This window comes from Hylobates moloch, unplaced genomic scaffold (assembly GCF_009828535.3).
Source record: "Hylobates moloch isolate HMO894 unplaced genomic scaffold, HMol_V3 SCAFFOLD_5, whole genome shotgun sequence".
NCBI lineage: Eukaryota > Metazoa > Chordata > Mammalia > Primates > Hylobatidae > Hylobates > Hylobates moloch.
Window position 1 is genome coordinate 16,679,171 of NW_026652280.1, and position 20,218 is coordinate 16,699,388.

Sequence of the window (20,218 nt, forward strand, 5' to 3'; positions counted from 1 at the left end):
AGAAATATACCTTCTCATATTTCACGAAAGACAGAACTCAAAGCTGAGAAAGTAACATTATTTGGCAATGGCTCAATAGTAACTAGTGGCAGAGACAGAAATAAAACTCGGATTTCATCAGTCGCAAGTCCACAGTTTTCTATCATGTGTCTCCAAAATTCAAATGTTGAAAAATAATTATAAAAACCTTTTTGTGGGGACATTTTCATAGGTCCTTTTTTTCTAAAAGAGCTAGAGGGTCAAGCAGGGCACCTGCATGTAATGTGAAGACCACGTGTGCACAGCATTTCAAACTCAATTCTTAAAACAAGTTAGTAAATAGCACAGTACTCAAGAACTTCTCTCAGCATAAAGTTCAAAAGTCTTAGAGAAAAGACACACAGATATGGCTTCTGCCCTAAAGTGTTTGGAAAGTCACCCACAACAACAGTGAGACAAATCCATTTCCTGCTTCTTGAGCAATTGCTCTGCTCTCCTTGGCACATTCTGTCCATTTGACTCATCTATATTTTGTTTTGTTTGCTTTTTAGTAATTTCCAGCACACCCTTAAATTTTACAGCCAAATTCTCTCTTTGAAACAGGGCACAGGATTTGGTACCATAACAGATTTACCTATTTGTAGACACACCAGGTATCGTTAAATGATTTTTCTGGAAATCTGTACTGGGACTTATATACCATTAAAAATCCACATAGTCACAACTGTCTAACCCCAGCAAAACTCTTACTTTTAGGCAACCCTGATTTCTGTCTCCAAAGCATTCCAGAAGTGTAAATATTCCAAGTTTCTTATTATTGCTTGTTTTTATAACAAAGTACTTTTGACAGTTCCATCTATCTTCACAAGGCTGACACTTTACGTTGTATTTCATTATCAGTCCTCCTTTCTCCTCCAATCAGTCTTATTATCTTAGATGACCTTGATGTTTTTGAAGTGTACTCAACAAGTATTTTGTAAAATGTCTCTCAATTTAGGTTTCATGTTTCATCATCATTAGAGTAAGGTCATGCACTTTTGGCAAAAATATCACAGAGGTTGTGCCCTTCTCAGGGCATCACATCAGGATGTATGTGACGCCAATGTGTCTTATTATTGGAGATATTAACTTTGATTACTTGGTTAAGGTGGTGTCTGCCAAGCATCTCCACTGCAAAGTTATAATTTTTTCTTTTGTAATTAAATAAACGTGTGGAGAGATCATCTGAGACTATGGAACTCTTCTGTTTCTCATATTTTTGCCCATTTATTTAGCATTTGTGCTTGTAACAATCATTTCTGTGTTGTTTGCCAAATGATTTTTCTATTTTCATGATTCCCTCTACTTATAGTTTGTTAGATGGAATTATCTTGCAAGAGCTCTCCCAATTTATTTACCTAATTACTTGTTTTACTTCAGTATGGTCATATCGATGTTTATTTTATTCTGCTGGATAGAATTCATTACTATCATTGTGTACTTTTTGCTCACATTGTCCCAAATGTGGCCACTGGGAGCTCCTTCAAGTTGACTCATGCATCCTTTGACATGCTCCCATCATTTTGTGAGCATTTCTTTACTTTTGGGCTCATCTTGTATTCAGCCTGCTCTAGCCCTACACTCAATCCTGTTTCCAAGGACACCTGATTCCTTTTGTTGAAGAATGATACTTAAAAAGCAAAGTCTTTTTATTTTATTTTATTTTGTTGTGAGATGGAGTCTTGCTCTGTTGCCCAAGCTGGAGTGCAATGGCCCGATCTCGGCTCACTGCAACCTCCGCCTCCTGGGTTCAAGTGATTCTCCTGTCTCAGCCTCCCAAGTAGCTGAGACTACAGGCGTGCATCACCAGCCCGGCTAATTTTTGTATTTTTAAATAGAGACGGAGTTTTGCCACATTGGCCAGGCTGGTCTCGAACTCCTGACCTCAGGTGATCTGCCCACCTCGGCCTCCCAAAGTGCTGGGACTACAGGCAGGAACCACGGCACCCAGCCAAAAACCAAGGTCTTGATGTCTAGATATACTTCCTGCTACTGGTGTGTCATTACTTCTAGGCCTTCTCAGTAGAAAAAACTAAAACATACATGTTTAGCTGTCTGGTAAGGTTTGTCTCTCCCTTGTATTAATAGTTTTACTTTTTCAGTGTTTTCCCAGCTATTCTTATATGATTCTTTTAACCATATGAACAGTAGCATCAATTTGTCTAACTTGATTATAAAAGCATTTTGGTATTTACATGATGATTGTGTTAAATTTACAAAGTAATCTACAAAAAACTGATATCTTAATAATATTAAGTCATCCTATCCAAGAATAAGGAATATTGTTCCACTTGTTCAAATCTGCAAATTTCAGAAGTGTTTTAACGTTTTATTCATATAGTTTTTGCACATTTCTTGTTTATTCCTAAGTATTTAACCTTGTTTGATGCTATTTTAAATGGGATTTTCACTATCAATATAATATGTCTTCCAATGGCTATGTTTGTGTATACAAAGGCTTTTGATTTCTGCATATTAACTTTATATCCCTGCTACTTTATTGAAATATATTGTTGTCTGAATTCATTTGTCAGTGATTCTCTAGGGTTTTCCAAGTATACTATCATGTTAACTGCAATAGAGATAGTTTATCTCTTCTTTACCCAACACTCATGCCTCTAATTGATCTTTTCTTGTCTAATTACCTGGCTAATATATCTAATACAACATTGAATAAGAGTGAAAATAATGGGCTTTCTTGTCCTGTTACTAATCTTAGTAGAAATACCAATGGGGTTTCCCCATTAAGAAACTGGCTTTAGGACTAAGTGTGTGTGTATATAATGTTAAAGAAGTATCCCTCCATACCTGAGGTACTATTTTCCTTATTTTTTTTATTAACAGCTTTATTGAGATATAATTCATAATTCACATATGGCTACACATTGTTTATCCACACATCAGCTGAGGAACATTTGGGTTGTTTCCATTTTGGGGGTGAGTTAAGTTCAAGTACATGTATATTTTATTTTAGATTCAGAAGGTACATGTACAGGTTTGTTAAATGGGTAAATTGTGTAATGCTGGCATTTAGATATCACCCAAATATTTGGGTACCACCAAATAGTACCCAATAGGTAGTTTTTCAAACCGTATATCCCTTATCCCTTTCCGAGTCCTCAGTGTCTCTTGTTTCCAGCTTTATGGCCATGTGTATACACTGTTTAGCTCCCATGTATTAAGAAAGAATGTGTAGTATTTTTCTGTTTCAGTATTAATTCACTGAGGATAACAGTCTCCAGCTGCATCCATGTTGCTGCAAAGGACATAATTTTGTTTTTTTATGGCTGTGTAGTATTCCATGGCATATATGTACCATATTTTCTTTATCCAATTCACCACCGATGGGTACACAGGTTGATTCCATGACTTTGCTATTGTGAACAGTGTTGCAATAAACATATGAGTGCAGGGAAAGTGTCTTTTTGATAAATGATTTCTTTTCCTTTGGGTACATATTCAGTAGTGGGATTGCTGGGTGGAATGGTATTTCTATTTTTAGTTCTTTGGGAAATCTTCATACTGTTTTCCACAGGGGTTGAACTAATTTACATTCCTACCAACAATGTATGTTCTCTTTTCTCTATATCCTTGACAACATGTGTTATATTTTGACTTAATAGTCATTCTGACTGGTGTGAGATGGTATCTCATTGTGGTTGTAACTTGCATTTCTCTGATGATTGTGATGTTGAGCATTTTTTCATGTTTGCTGGCAGCTTGAATTTTTTCTTTTGAGAAGTGTCTATTAATGTCCTTTGCTCACTTTTTAATGGGGCTGTTTCTTTCTTATTTGAGTTTCTTATAGATATTTGTCCTTTGCCAGTTGCATAGTTTGCAAATATTTTCTCCCATTCTGTAGACTGTTCACTCTGTTGTTTCTTTTGCTGTGCAGAAGCTCTTTAGTTTAATTAAGTCCCATTTGTCAATATTTGTTTTTGTTGCATTTGCCTTTGAGGTCTTAGTCATAAATTCTTTGCCCAGGCTAATGTCCAGAAGAGTTTTTCTTCTATGATTTGCATCCTTTGAAGTATTATATTTTAGTTTTTAATCCATCTTGAGTTAATTTTTGTATATGGTGGGAGGTAGGGGTCCAGTTTCATTCTTCTGCATATGGCTAGCCAGTTTTCCCAGCACTATTTATTGAACAGGGTGTCCTTTCCTCATTGTTTATTTTTGTTGACTTTGTCAAAAGATCTGTTGGTTGTAGGTGTATGGCTTTCTTCCCAGGTTCTCTATTTTGTTCCTTTGATCTATGTGTCTGTTTTTGTAACAGTTTGATGCTGTTTTCATTACCTACAGCGTTTGCAGTATATTACCTTGAAGTCAGGTAATGTGATGCCTAAGACTTTGTTCCTTTTGCTTAGGATTGTTTTGGCTATTTGGCTCTTTTGTGTTTCCACATGAATTTTATAACTTTTTTCTAATTTCATGAAAAATGACATTGGTAATTTGATAGGAATTACATTGAATCTGTAGATTGGGCAGTATAGCCATTTAAACGATACTGATTCTTCCAATCCATGAGCATGGAATGTTTTTCCACTTGTTTGTGTCATCTCTGATTTCTTTCATCAGTGTCTCTTATAGTTCTCCTTCTAGAGATCTTTCACTTCTTCAGATAAATGTATTCCTAGGTATTTTATTTTATTTTTTTGCTATTGTAAAAGGTATTGTATTCTTGATTTGGTTCTCAGCTTGAAAGTTACTGGTGTATAGGAATGTTACTGATTTCGGGTGCTGATTCTGAATCCTGAAACTTTTCTGAAGTTGTTTATCAAGTCTGAGAGTCTTTTGGAGAACTTTTAGGGTTTTCTAGGTATAGAATCATATCATCAACAAACGGATAATGTGATTTCCTCTTTTCCTATTTGGATGACCTTTATTCTTTCTCTTGCCTGACTGCTCTGGCTAGGACTTTTAGTACTATGTTCAATAGGAGTGGTGAGAGTAGGCATACTTGTCTTGTTCCAGTGTTAGGGGAACACTTTCAACTTTTGCCCATTCAGTATGATGCTGGCTATGGGTTTGTCATAGATGGCTCTTATTATTTTGAGGTACATTCTGTTGATGCCTAGTTTGTTGAGAGTTTTTATCATATTGGGATACTGGATTTTAATCAAAGACTTTTTTCACATCTACTGAGATGATACAGTTTTTGTTTTTAATTCTGTTTATGTGGTGAATCACATATATTGATTTGTGTATATTGAACCATCCTTGCATCCCAGGAATAAAGCTTTCTTGAGCATGATGAATTATCTTTTTGATATGCTGCTGAATTCAGCTGGCTAGTTATTTGATGAAGATTTTTGTGTCTATGTTCATCAGAGATATTGGCTTGTTATTTTCCTTTTATGTTGTATCCTTGTCAGATTTTGGTATCAGGATGATACTGGTTTCACAGAATGAGTTAGGGAGGAATCCTGCCTCTTCAATTTTTTGGAATAGTTTCAATAAGATTGGTACCAGCCCTTCTTTGTTATGTCTGGTAGAATTCGGATGTGAATTCACCTGCTCCAGGGCTTTTTTTCATTGGTAGATTTTTATTATTGACTCAATTTTGTAACTTATTATTGGCCTGTTCAGGATTTTGATTTCTTCCTGGTTCAACCTTGGGAAGCTGTGTGTTTCCAGGGATTTATGCACTTCCTCTAGATTTTCTACTTTGTGTGCATAGAGATATTTGCAGTAATCTCTGAGGATCTTTTCTGTTTCTGTGCTATCAGCTGTAATCTCATCTCTGTCATTTTTAATTTGTGCTTATTTGGATCTTTTTTTTTCTTTCTGTCACCCAGGCTGGAGTGCAGTGGCACCATCTTGGCTCACTGTAACCTCTGCCTCCCAGATTCAAGCAGTTCTCCTGCCTCAGCCTCCCTAGTAGCTGGGATTACAGACATGCACCACCATGCCCAGTATTTTTAGTAGAGACAGGGTTTCACCATATTGGCCAGGCTGGTCTCAAACTCTTGACCTTATGATCCGCCCGCCTCAGCCTCCCAAAGTGCTGGGATTACAGGCATGAGCCACCGTGACTGGCCCTTTTTTTTCTTAATCTAGTGAGTAGTCTATCAATCTTGTTTATCCTTTCAAAGAAGCAACTTTTTGTTTCACTGACTCTTTTTTTTTCGGTCTCAATTTCATTTAGTTCTCTGATTTTAATTATTTCTTCTCTTCTGCTAGCTCTGGGTTCAGTGTGCTCTGTTTTTTTCTAGTTCCTTTAGGTCCAACAATTAGTTGTTAACTTGAGATTTTTCTGTTTTCTTGATGTAGGCACTTAGTGGTATAAACACTCCCTTTGCTGTATCCCAGAGGCTTTGCTATATTGTGTCTCTATTTTCATTTGTTTTAAAGAATTCCCTCAATTTTGTGTTTATTCCAAAGTCAATCAGAGGACCAAACTGTTTAGTTTCTGTGTATTCATGGGTTTTTTTTGTTTTTTTTGTTTGTTTTTTTTAGATGGAGTCTCTCTCTGTCACCCAGGCTGGAGTGCAGTGGTGTGATCTTGGCTCACTGCAACCTCTGCCTCCTGAGTTCAAGCAATTCTCCTGCCTCAGCCTCCCAAGTAGCTGGGATTACAGGCACATGCCACCATACCCGGCTAATTTTTCTGTATTTTCTTTTTTAGTAGAGATGGGAGTTTCACCGTGTTAGCCAGGATGGTCTTGATCTCCTGACCTCATGAGCCTCCTGCCTCGGCCTCCCCAAAGTGCTGTGATTACAGGCATGAGCCACTGCACCCGGCCCTATTTGTGTGGTTTTGAGAGTTTTTCTTGGTATTAATTTCTAGTTTTATTTCACTGTGGTCTGAGAAGATGCTTGACAGGATTTAAATTTTTAAATTTGTTGAGGCTTGCTTTATGACTGAGCATGTAGTCAATCTTTGAGAATGTTCTGTGCATAGATAAGAAGAATGTATATTCTGTGGTTGTTGGATGGAGTATTCTGTAGACATCTACTAGGTCTACTTGGTCAAATGTCAAATTTAAGTCCAGAATTAGTATTCTGCCTTGATAGTCTGTTTAATGAGATATTGAAATCCCCTACTTTTACTGTATCGCTATCTCTTTTCTTAGATCTGGTATTCGTTTTATAAATCTGGATGCTCTGATGTTGGGTGAGTATGTACATAGGATAATTAAATCTTCTGGTTGAACTGAACCCTTTATTATATAATGCAATTTCTTTTTTTACTGTTGTTGGTTTAAAGTATGTTTTATCTGATACAAGAATAGCAATTCCTACTCTTTTTTGTTTTCTATTTGCATGATCGCTCTCTCTCCTTCCCTTTACTTTGAGTCTATAGATGTCATTACATGTGAGATGGGTCTCTTGAAGGCAATAGAAGCTTGGGTTCAAGCACATGTACTGATATATCTGAGTCTCAACTCTGTCATAATTATTTCATATTCATATTTGTCATGTTTCCCTCTCTATAGGATATATATTATGTCTCCTTTAATACATTAATTTTTCTGGTATTTAAGGAAGTTGGTATTTTTGTTCTATGGTTATCTTTGTACTTATGTCTTATTAAATGACCTTATCCCCTTGGATTTTTATTTAATCATTTCTTATCTGGCTTGCCAGTTTTTGTCAGCATTCTGTAAGTTACACCTATTGCCTAGATGGCAATCAATAAGCTCCTTCTACTTTACTCTTTCTCCTTTTTCTCTCTTCCCATTTCTAAGCGCATTGTTTTTTATTTTGTTTTTAGAGACAGGGTCTGTCACCCGGACTAGAGTGCAGTGGTCCAATCATAGCTCACTGCACCCTCAAGTTCCTGGACTCAAGGATTCCTGAGAGGCTCCTGCCTCAGCCTCTCAAGCAGCTGGGACTCTAAGTGTATGCCACCATGCCTGGCTAATTTTAAAAATTCTTTGTAGAGACAGGGTCTTGCTATGTTGCCCAGGCTTGTCTCAAACTCCTAACCTCAAGCTATCCTCCTGCTTTGGCCTCCCAAAGTGCTAGGACTACATGAATGAGCCACCACTTCCAGTCAAGCTGCATTACTAGCAGTTTGTCACCACATTTTGTATATTAATCTTCCACCCTCTTTCTCACCTTTCAGTCTGAAATCTACATTTATATATACCAAAATGCTCATTATCATTCCTTTTGCTAAAATATACTAGTTATTTCTTGGTTGGATAAGTTTATCTTCTGGTACATCATGCCCATACAGCTTTCTGTGTGGACAGAAATGTTCCATGTCTTCACTCTCCAGCATGGTACCCACTATTACATGTGGCTACTGAGCACCTAAAATATGACTAATACAATGAATTAACTAAGTTTTATATATTTATAAGTTACAATTCATTTAAATTACTACTAAAAGCCACTGGATTACATACTTTCTTAAGAGGATGAATTTTATGGTGTGTGTATATCTAAAAAGCTACACGTGACTACAGGTTTTGAATCAGACTTAACAGCTTTAGTAGATTCCTGGAGAAGGGATCATGGGTGCACAGATCTCTAAGTCCTTGAGGTCTTTAAAAAACAGCTTTACAGAAACATAATTCACATAATATAACATACACCCTTTTAAACTGTGTGACTTAGTGATTTTTTAGTTTTTTTCACAAACTTGCACAACCATCACCACCATATAATTCCACAACAGTTTCATCATTCCATAAAGAAACTCTATACCCATTTGTAGTCACTCATCATTTCTCCCTTCCTCACATCTCCTGAATCTACTTTCTATCTGTATGGATTTGCCAAATCCAAATATTTCATATAAAAAGAATCATACAGCATGTGTCCTTTTGTGTCTGGCTTCTTTCACTTAGCATACTGCTTTCAGGGTTTATCCATGTTACTGCATATACTAGTACCTTTTACTGGTGATTAATATTCCACTATCTATTATACCAGTTTGTTTATCCATTAATCAAGTGATAGACATTTGAGTTCTACTTTCCAGTTGTTATGAATAATGTTGCTATCAACATTTACATACAAGTTTGGTGTAAACATATATGCTTTCATTTCTCTTGGGTATATACCTAAGAGTAGAATTGCTGGGTAATATTGTGTTTAATTATTTGAGGAACTGACCATCTATTTTCCAAAGTGCTTGCATCATTTTACATTCCTGCCAGCAGTGTACGAGGTTTCAATTTCTCTCCATTTTGTCCAATACTTGTTACTGTCTTTTTGATTATAGCCACCCTAGTGGGTATAAGTCATATCTGATTGTGGTTTTTGTTTACATTTCCCCAATGGCTAATGATGTTAAGCATCTTTTTATGTGTTTCTTGGCCATTTGTATATTTTCTTTTGAGATATGTCTATTCAAATCCTGTGAACATATTTTCATTCAGCTATTTGTCTTTTTTATTGTGAACTGTAAGAGTTCTTTCAAGTCCCCTATCGGATATATTTCTGTGGGTTGCATGTTCACTTTCTTGATCCTTTGAAGCACACAAGTTTTAAATTTTGATCAAATCCAATTTATTTTTTTAGTTGTTGCTTATGTTTTTGGTGCTTACATGTTTAACAGTTTTCTACAACTTAGATCTTAAAGGAGACTTGGCTTGATATAAAAATCTTGAGTCAATCTTTTATTAAGTTTTTAAAAAACATTACTCCATTATTACCTTGCATTGTATAATGTTTTTGAGAAGTCTAATGACAATCTAAATATTTGCCTTTTAAAACTATTTTATCTTTTTACTGGTGGTCATAATTATTTATATCTTCAAAATCTAATAGTTTTAATACAATAAGTTTTAAAATTGAACATTCTGGGTTTATTCCAGGTACCCAATCGATACTCTTTTTCACATGTGCTTTAAGATATTTTGTTTGTTGTTGAAAAAATTCCTTGAATGATATTTTTAAATAATAGTTCTGTCAATTTTTTTTTTCTTTGTTCTTCAAGGACACATATACAAATGTTATGCCTTTTGGATCTGTCTTCCATTTCCACTATTTTATCTCTAACTTTTTCAAATAATTCTTTATCTTATTTTCATTCTCTTCATTTTCCTTTGTTTCTTTTATGTCCCCTATTAATTTTTCAGGTGTATTCTCCCTTGGGCACTCTGTAATTACTCCTCATTTCTCAGATAACTGTCATTTTCTTCCATTTTCTGAGTTCAATCACTTCTTTCCAGCCCTTCCTGTTTGTCCACTTTGTTCTTAGTTCCTTAATTTTTTTGTTTTTATATCATAAAATGTTCACTTGACTATATTTGATTTTGCTGGGAATGTTGTCTTATAGTTTTCTTAGGCTTCACAATAGATTTTTTGGGGTACGAACTATTCGACAGTGGACATATGTTGTTTTTTGCTTTCTCATTTTAGGAGCCAATAACTCAATATAGATCGTTCATCTTTTTCCCAGTCATTTTCACGGTATCAGGCTGTTTTACAAGTTTCTTAGTTCGGTGCTGTATCTTCTATCAGCATAGATAAGTGCAGACGCATTAAGGGATCTCTTTGTTTGGATGGAGTAGGGAAGGGCTGTGTGTCCTCTGATGTTCTGGTTCATTTGTCTTGTAGAACCTTTAGTTTTCCCCATTTGCTTCGCTTCCTCTTTACGAATCCAGTTGCCAATTTTCCTTCAATAACTGTATTTCTGGCTTGCTATCCCTTCAAGTTGTACTTACTTATACCTAAGCTTAGGTGGTAGTGGTAGACCCACCTAAAGCCCTACTGCCAGCTCCCCTCTTCTCTCTTCCCCATAGTTTTTCTGATTCTGCCACTGCTTGACACAAAACCTTAAGGTATAACAGGGATAAAGTCAAAGTGTAATTGCTGGGAATTGATGCTTATTTCTCTTTTTATTTATAAATTACCCTCTCACTGAATTAAGATGGGGGCTACCACATTTTGGCGCTGCTAAAGGAACAATATTTCTCACAGAAGATGCTCTAGCTCAGTAGGGTGCAATCTGGCTGCACTTCCTAATTCTCTAGGGAGCTTTCCTTAGTGCAGAATTCTCAACTTCAACTTGAAGATATTCTTGTTAAGTAGGCCAGGGTGGGGCCTCAAAATCTATATAGCAGAATTCTGATGGTTGGCGGAGTTGAGAATCATCATGGTGCAAAAACCCCTAATGCATTTTCATGGTTTCTGGGGATACACACACCCCTCACTGGCAGGGTGGACTTGACCATCTCATCCATTTTAGGAGCATCAGAGAAACAGGGGCAAAGATTACCAAAGCAGTCTCTCAGAGTACAGGCAGAACTCTTCTGATAATCCACGAATGGCCTCTTTTCAATCTCAGAGAAATGTTCACAGCTGAACACATGAATGCTTGGAAGCTTCTGGCTAAACCTTTCTGGTTTGTTCTGGTTAATAAAAATGGAGTTTGCCACCAGAACTCCAATCTTGCTAAGATTACATAATCAGCCACTTTCCAATGCCCCCACCCAACTCCGTTCTCCAGGACTGAGGTAGATCTTTTTGGGAGAAATAGGGGAGAGAAAAGAATGAAAATTCTCTTCCCCTTCATAGTATTCTAAACATCACTGACTGATTCTCTAGTTTTGAAAAACTTGTCAGTTGATTTTGATATAATAACCCTGGTTAAGAACTATACCTTAAAATATTTGAGAAACACAACACTTTAAAAAGCAGAGGGGATGTATATGTTATCTAGAAATATCTCTAGACACATTCAGTTTTTCTATTAAAATCCTTCTTTTATAAAAATCTATTTGTTTCAGCAGTAGTACCTGGGTCATCTTAAGCTTTCAGTGTTTTCAGCAGACCATCTGCACTGGAGTCACTGAGGGAGCCTTGATAAACATACAGTTCCCAGACTATCCCTCTAAAATCGAAGTGAGAAGACCTGAGATAAGAGCTAAGAATCTGCATGTTTGATAAGTACTCTAGGAAATTCTGAAAACACTTTGAGAAACACTATCTTAGTCCACTGTGACTCTCAAAACATCAGAATTTCACTCTCAAAACATCAGAACTTCACGATACATCAGAACATCAAAAGATAGCCCTCGTCACTGAAAAAAAATAGTTGCCTACAACTCAGATTTTTAAAATGCCAGAAATATCTGTCTTTGCCAAAATGCACCAGTTGCCATGGTCAATGGATCACGCTCTTCTAAATTTTCTGTTCCCTTTTAGTCCCTTTGATATTTACACATATTCTCTCTGAGTCACTAAAACTTATGGTCTGTAATGTGACTAATACTCTGGGAATATTTAATAAACACACATGAGCAATTACCACGAAGCTCATTTGAACATACACTTCCCCAACTTCTGCCCCTGAAAATACCTTGTACTAGTCCACCCAGGAATAAAAACAGACCTGGCTGCCCTCCCAGAGCAGGGACCTATAACTCTCCTTTAAAGGGTCCATTTTTGGCTTTGTTAATTAGGCTGACTTTATCAGGAGAAGCAGTCTGGCCATCAAATGTGCATGCAGATGCTAGGTGGACAGGGAGTCAGCCATTGCCAAGATTTCAGGAAGAAACAGAAGGATGGCAGTCCCTCTGGCAATGTCTCATCCACTCCGGTGACCCATGGAGAATGTCTACCCTCCCTGCACCCATCTGTTGATGACAACTAATTATCTGAAACTCTTCTGGGGTTTCCATCAGGAAAATCCTCAACTCTAATTAAAAAGACAGGTAAATGAGAAATCTAGGCCCATGATCTAGATTAGAATATCTTCCTCAGGTATTTAGAGGAAGATGAAGATGATTAAAAGTTGTCTAATGTAGCGTAGATTCCCGTTTCTTATTTGGTTACCAAATAGCTTCCTGCTACCAGGTATAGCAGATTAATATATACTATTCTAAAGCTGTAATAACTTTTTTCATTTTTTGAGACACGGTCACACTCTGTAATCCAGGCTGGAGTGTAGGTGGTGTGATCAGAGCTCATGGCAGCCTCAAACTCCTAGGCTCAAGGGATCCTCCCACCTCAGCCTTCCAAGTAGCTGGGACCAGAGGTATGTGCCACCACACCTGACCTTTTTTTTTTTTTTTTTTTCCAATTTGTAGTGACAGGGTCTTGCCATGTTGCCCAGGCTGGTCTTAAACTCCCAGGCTCAAGCAATCCTCTTGTGTTGGCCTCCCAAAGTTCTGGGATTATAGGTGTGAGCCACTGTGTCTGGCCCTGTAATACTTAACAGACAGTATCATGCAATTAAAACTATGAGACTGGCTTTAGCAGGCAAAATTCAGAGCAAAGGAAAACTCTCATGAGTCAAAATGTGGTCTTCTGTTCTGTGTCCAGTAACACATGCTTCTCTGATATTTCTCTTGACACTTGGTAGTGCAAGTTCTACTTAAGAGCACGAACCACTGAAACATATAAAGCCCTTTCCTCAGTTATATAACAAAACACAGAACTGTAACCATAACTTATTATCACAAAAAAAATAAAAAAGGAATTTACATATTTTTAAGATTTGTATTACGTAGCAAACTGAATGGAAGGGCAACTGAAGCAAAGTTTCACCAATGCCTGCAGCTATTTGCCAAACACATAGCTTTGTATCATCCAACAACAAAATGTTGCTCATTATACCATGAGCCTAAATTATACTAGACCAACCTTATAATTTTCCGTCTATTCTACCTTCTTAAACCTACCTTTCACTATAGTTTATTGTGCAGTTACTTTAAACTCTTCATTAGACTGTAAGCTTCTTGAGGATTAATTCCTATGTTTAGTCATTTCTCAATGTCCTGTGCATCCAGCACAGTGATTTAAACTCAGTGAGATGTCTGCTACACTGAACCATGTGAACAAAAACAAATCACAACTGAAAGCACCTGCAAGAAGCCAGTCACAAAGAATCTTTCCTAAAAACTGTCCTTAATATTTTAAATTTCATGTTTTCCAGGTTGGCCTACTTCAACAACTGTCAGTACTAGTTTATTCATTCCCCCCTCAAACTCATCAAACCAAATACACAATATTTGTAAATTTTCCTGAGTTTAAATTATGCCTCAATAAAAAAAAGTAATAAAATTTTTAAAAATAGGTAGGTAAAAATCTCCATTATTGAGGTTGTGCAAAGAGGATAAGTATTAACCTTTAAAGGCAATAATTTAGTGGAAATCATTAGAAAATGTTATTTTTCTTATCTTCTAACAAGTGAACTAACACAAAAATATGGTTTAAAAAAACAACTAATCAAATTTATCCCACCCCCTTCACATAATCCTGTCTGCCCAAGTAATTAACAATCTTAACTTTTCTCTCTGATTCTACTAAATCAGTTGCTATGCTATGCTGGAGATGTAGCAATTAGAGCTTGGAAAACAAAAGGTGCGGGAATACGCCTTCTTGAAAAAGTTTCTTATTGCTCCCATTTTTTGGTCATTTGTTTTACTCTCATAAAATAAAAGCAAGGTATTTGCCCCTTCTCATTCACCCAACCCTTTACTCCAGAACTCTCCTGTGCCAGAAATGCATTTACCCTGCCCTGTCCTCCCCTCACAGCCTCCAAAGGCTGGCAAATTGTCCCCCACGGTCCCTGTTTTCAAAAATGCAGCTGGCTGTAGACAGGTCAGTCTATTTGTACGGGGATTTCTGCCTAAATGCCTTTAGCTAACACTGCTGGCCTAGCTTACGATAGCAGTGTACTTCCAGTGGCTCAGTTCACATCTTTGTCACATCTTTGTCCAGTTCACATTCATGTTCCAGTTCACACAATCCTTCCTTTTCCAACATACAGGTACCGTTTAGGAATTGTACAAATCAGCAAAATGAGAAAACTGAGGTTTAGAATGACCTGCACAGAATTACAAAGCCAACAATGAAGGCAGTGGTTCTCAATCCTGGGAGTCATCACAATCCCCTAAAACTACAACTGTTCTTACTTAAATCCTTGTCCAAACACATCTAAACATGAAAATACAGTCTCCAGAGAATGAAACACAGAAATGTCCTTGTAAAATCAAATTCTCAGAAATGAATAAAGAATGATTATTATCTATTGGAAATTCTAGCACTGATAACCTTTAATAGTTGTGAACTTACCAGAATTGGCCAGATTCAGAAATGGTTTTTATTTCACTCAGACTCCTAAAACCTAAATCCATTCCTTTATTTGGTTCTACAGATTCAGTGTAGAACTCTAGGGGAACAAGTGGATTCTCATTATGACATAACTTATAATTCTCCATAGGAGAAGAAATCAAATTTTATAGTATTCACAACCAAAAAGCATTATGTCTAAAGTCATCTGTCTCTGCACACTGTGCTTTGATATTAATGCAAAAACAAGAATTCTGGCCTGGTGTGGTGGCTCATGCCTGTAACCCCAGCACTTTGGGAGGCCACGGCGGGTGGATCACTTGAGGTCAGAAGTTTAAGACCAGCCTGGTCAACATGGGGAAACCCCATCTCTACTAAAATTACAAAAATTAGCTGGAATTGGTGGCATGCGCCTGTAATCCCGGCTATTTGGGAGGCTGAGGGAAGAGAATGACTTGAACCCAGGAGGCGGAGGTTGCAATGAGCTGAGATCACACCACTGCACTCCAAGCCTGGGCCACAAAGCTAGACTCAGTCTCAAAAAAAAAAAAAAACCAAAAACAAAACCAAAAAACAAGAATTCTTTCAATGATCTTGAAACATTTCACTTTTTACCAGAAGGATGACATAGTACTGGCCAATTACAATATGACAATTCCATTCTCTCATCGTTCTTTTTTTTTTTTTTTTTTTTTTTTTTTGAGACGTTTGTTGTCGCCAGGTGAGGGCACTCGTCCTCCTGGGAGGCGGAGGTTGCAGTGAGCCGAGATCGCGCCATTCTCCTGCCTCAGCCTCTCCGAGTAGCTGGGACTACAGGCGCCCGCCACCACGCCCGGCTAATTTTTTGTATTTTTAGTAGAGACGGGGTTTCACCGTGGTCTCGATCTCCTGACCTCGTGATCCGCCCACCTCGGCCTCCCAAAGTGCTGGGATTACAAGCGTGAGCCACCGCGCCCGGCCTATTGTTTCTTTATAATTATTCCAGTTGGAATTCGTTATAACTTACATTAGTACACTGAAAATAATTTTCTTTTTAAGTGAGGAAAACAGAATAAAAGGAAAAAGAAGAGCGCTAGAAATGTTCTATATCTGGTTCTGGGTAAGGTGGTCCCTGCAACCATTTCTATAATATGTAAAAATTCATTGAGCAGTACGCTTAAAAGTTGGACACTTTACCAAATGTAAGTCATATTTTTGTAGTAAGTTTTTTTTAATCTTATTAAAGATTTATGGAAAAGATGAGGAAGAAAAAAATATAAAGCCAGGAATGAAGGTAGTATTTGAAATTCCTTAAATTCTCTATCATTTATTACACAAATATTTTTTGAGCACTTTCCTTTATTCCAGACAGTGTAAGATATTGATGATAAAACTATAATTAAGACACAGTCACTAGCCGCATGGTGTTAGTAATCTAATAATGGAGACAAGTGAACAAGAAATTACAATACAGTGTGTGATGGGTATTACGGCAGGAGTAAGCTCAGGGAGTTAGGAACATGCAGTGGGAAATCTAATTCGGCTTAGGAGAGCCAGAGATCGCAGGCGGCCATTTCACCCACATAATATGACACATGCTGAAACACAGCCAACATTTATTTTGTAAGGTAAAAAGATCTGTCATCATTTCCTTCTCTTCTCTGCACTTCTAGAAGCAAAATTAAATTTAAGTTTTTGTCTTCATTATGAGATACACTAAAAGTTACATCCTTCATACTGTCTCTAAAGTAATGGTCACTCCCTAAAAATAAACATGGGAGCAGAAGTCAAAATAACTCAGGTTATGAAACATTTTAGAATGATGCACATGGGTTCTGAAGCAAACAAGATGCTCCAAAGTAAGTTAACAGCCACTGTTACTTAAAGCTTTCTTTAAAGAAAATTCTGCATGTGGCAACTTATCACAACAAAATCACAGAGCTTCATTTAATGTTGAAATTAACCTCTCCCTCCCATTCAAAACAACTTCAAATGCTTAGTGTATGATACAAGTAATTTAGGAAAATTTTGTTTGTTCAAAACAAAATAATTGAATTGAATATAGAGTTAATTATGATAAAGATAAGAAGGACTGATTAAAAAACAGTAAGTGCTAGGCGTGGTGGCTCACACCCGTAATCCCAGTATTTTGGGAGGCTGAGGTGGGTGGATCACTTGAGGCCAGGAGTTTGAAACCAGCCAGGCCAACATGTTGCAAAACCCCACCTCTACTAAAAATACAAAAAATTAGCTGGGCATGGTGGCACATGCCTGTAGTTCCAGCTACTTGGGAGGCTGAGGCAGGAGAATCGCTTGAACCTGGGAGGCAGAGGTTCCAGTGAGCCGAGATCACACCACTGAACTCCAGCCTAGGCGACAGAGTGAGACTCTCAAAAAATCAAAAAACAAAAGACACCACCAACAACAAAAAACAATAACAACAACTAAGCTAACTCTGGGACAATTCATCTCCATCTCCCAAAGTCCCAAACATGTGAAAGCGGGAACAGAGCTTAATTAATCATAAGATAATTAAGCTAAGCCTGGCATGGGATGTGACCAGGTAGTAACAGAGGAGCACACTTCTCATCCTTGTTTTACACCTACATCACCATGACACGTTTATGGACAATGTATCCTACTTTGCTCCAGAGAGCAGCAAAGTTAATAAAGAATCTATAGGTTGCTCCTGACTCCATCGCCTACAAAATGGTCAGTAAAATGGCTGGCAAAACTATTTCCTTCATAAATCTGGGACAGACACATAATCAGAAAGTTCATACAGTCTCAGGTCACAAAAGACAAAGATACAAATGAGGGAGTATTTATAGACTCAGATGATAAACAAGACAAACGGCTTTACCTGTCAGCCTTCATCAGAAGGTTAGGCGGGAGCTCAAGGAGCTGGTTGTGTTGCACATCCAAGACCTCCACCAAGGTTCTTTCTAGCCTTTCAGGCAGCCTTGCCAACTGGTTGTGTCCTGCCAGTAGTTTCCGGAGACTGCTATTACAAAATAAGCTGTATAAAAAGGGACAAAAGACCGAAAAATGAAAAAGAGTAGAAGAATACTTAAAATTACCCTCCAAAAATCACAAATTCACTTGAAGCAACTACAAATTCATTTTAATATAAATTCAAACTTGGAACTATTTGTGTTTCAATACTTTCTATACCCAAAAAAAGGAGGAAGGAGAAAACTATGTAAACAAATATTGACCAAAGAAGCTCTACATAGCAAAAAGCAAGTTCTATAGATATACGCACTGAAGAGATCAGTCTAATCTTGTTAGGGTCACAAGGCAAGCTTTCAAAGGCTGCATGCTTCTCCAGAGTAGGGCTTGTATCTTGTGTTGTCCCAGAATGCTGGGTGCTTTACCCATAAGAGATTCTGAATAAACACAACTGAGCAGTCTTTACTTACAGGATCTGCATTAAATAAAGGGTTCTTCAATCAAACTTTTACAAATGTCAACTGAGAAAATGTTATGTTTTTCCTCAGTTGCATTTCACAATCCTAATTGTTTCTTCTTTGTCTCACTTCCCTGGCTGTATGTCTGTTTTTTCTAGCTTAATCCTAGACCAAGGTAGAGACTCTCTCCCGAAAGAGCAGCATGTACTTAATCCACTATTTTCTTGAGAGACTTAAAGAGCTGTTTGGAAGCTTGGCTGTGTTTCTTGTAAAGGTCATCAGAACTGTCAGAGATGATGAATACTTGTTAATCTAATGTAAATCTACATTATGACCACTTCAGACTTCTCCAACATTACAGAGAATAAAACAGGCCCTGGGTTTAAACAGACATCTGGGGGGTGGGGAAAAGTGAGGTTACAATTTGCATCCTGATCACTTTAGATTAAGAATTTATCTGCCTAATTAATAAATTAAGAGTTAATTTATTAATCTGCTGTCAAAGAACGAGGCTTCCTCATCCACCTCCTGTTTTCCACCATTCTGATCTCACTCACAAATGCCCACAATTTTTTAAAGTTAATTTTTAATTGACAAAAATTAGCATACATTTATGGTGTAAAACATGTTTTAATATATGTATACATTGTGGGATGGCTAAATCAAGCTAATTATCATATGCATTACTTCACATATTTATCATACTTTTTGTAGTGAGAACATTTAAATCTACTCTGTTAGCTATTTTCAAGAATACAAGACATTGTTATTAACTGTAGTTACAATGCTGCACAATAGGTCTCTTGAACTTACTCTTCCCGTCTAATCCAAATTTTGTATCCTTCAATCCACAAGAGTTAAAAATCCCCATAACATTAGGGAATAACTTATTCACTTTAAATAGCAAATGGAGTTTCTTTGCCCACAAAGATGCTAGCAACCTGTCTCAACCCTGTGATACCACAGGCCCCAGTTAAAGATCCCTGAGTTGGCAGGTTTAGATATCAGTGTGACAAGACAGATTATCCAGGCCAGATTATCTATGCAGTTACCATTACCACAGGGTAATGGTAGTCTCTGTAATGGTCACTCCAGCCTATTAAGTCAGCATGTGGTGCATCATATATATATATATTTATCCTTTACCACATAAATAACTAAAAGGTGATAAAATCTTTTATCTTTATTTTTCCAAATAAAAAATATCAACTATAGGACGAATACTGAATGCTAATTATTGGGTTTAGTTCAATTCTTCTGGGTACTGTCTAAACATTAAAATACTTTCTTTCCTTTTTAATACATTTCCACCTCTAATAATTTCTCTTTTGTCAAACTCTTTTTTTTTTTTTTTTTGAGACAGAGTCTCACTCTGTCGCCCAGGCTGGAGTGCAATGGCGCAATCTTGGCTTACTGCAACCTCTGCCTCCTGGGTTCAAGTGATTCTCCTGCCTCAGCCTCCAGAGTAGCTGGGACTAGAAGCGTGCACCACCACGCCTAGCTAATTTTCGTATTTTTTAGTAGAGACGGGGTTTCACCATGTTGGTCAGGCTGGTCTTGAACTCCTGACCTCAGGTGATCCGCCTACCTCGGCCTCCCCATGTGCTGGGATTACAGGCATGAGCCACTGTGCCTGGCCCTGTCAAACTCTTTATATACCTTACTTGGATAGACAAAGTATGAGTATTAAATCAATTTTAATGAATCATTGCCTTGCCTGAATTTTTTTTTTTTTTTTTCTTTTTAAGAGGCAGGGTCTCAGCTCTGTTGCCCAGGCTGGAGTGCAGTGATGCAATCATAGGTCACTGTAACCTCAACCTCCTAGGCTCAAG

At 37.3% G+C, this 20,218-nt stretch overlaps 1 protein-coding gene across 1 annotated transcript in view; it reads right to left on the reverse strand.

The window, feature by feature from the left end:
* The window catches only part of PHLPP1 (PH domain and leucine rich repeat protein phosphatase 1), a 261,580-nt gene that overhangs the window by 42,882 nt on the left and 198,480 nt on the right, over nt 1-20,218 (reverse strand). The window contains 1 exon segment of the mRNA XM_032152107.2: nt 17,840-17,995. Coding sequence (XP_032007998.1) covers nt 17,840-17,995 — 156 coding nt within the window.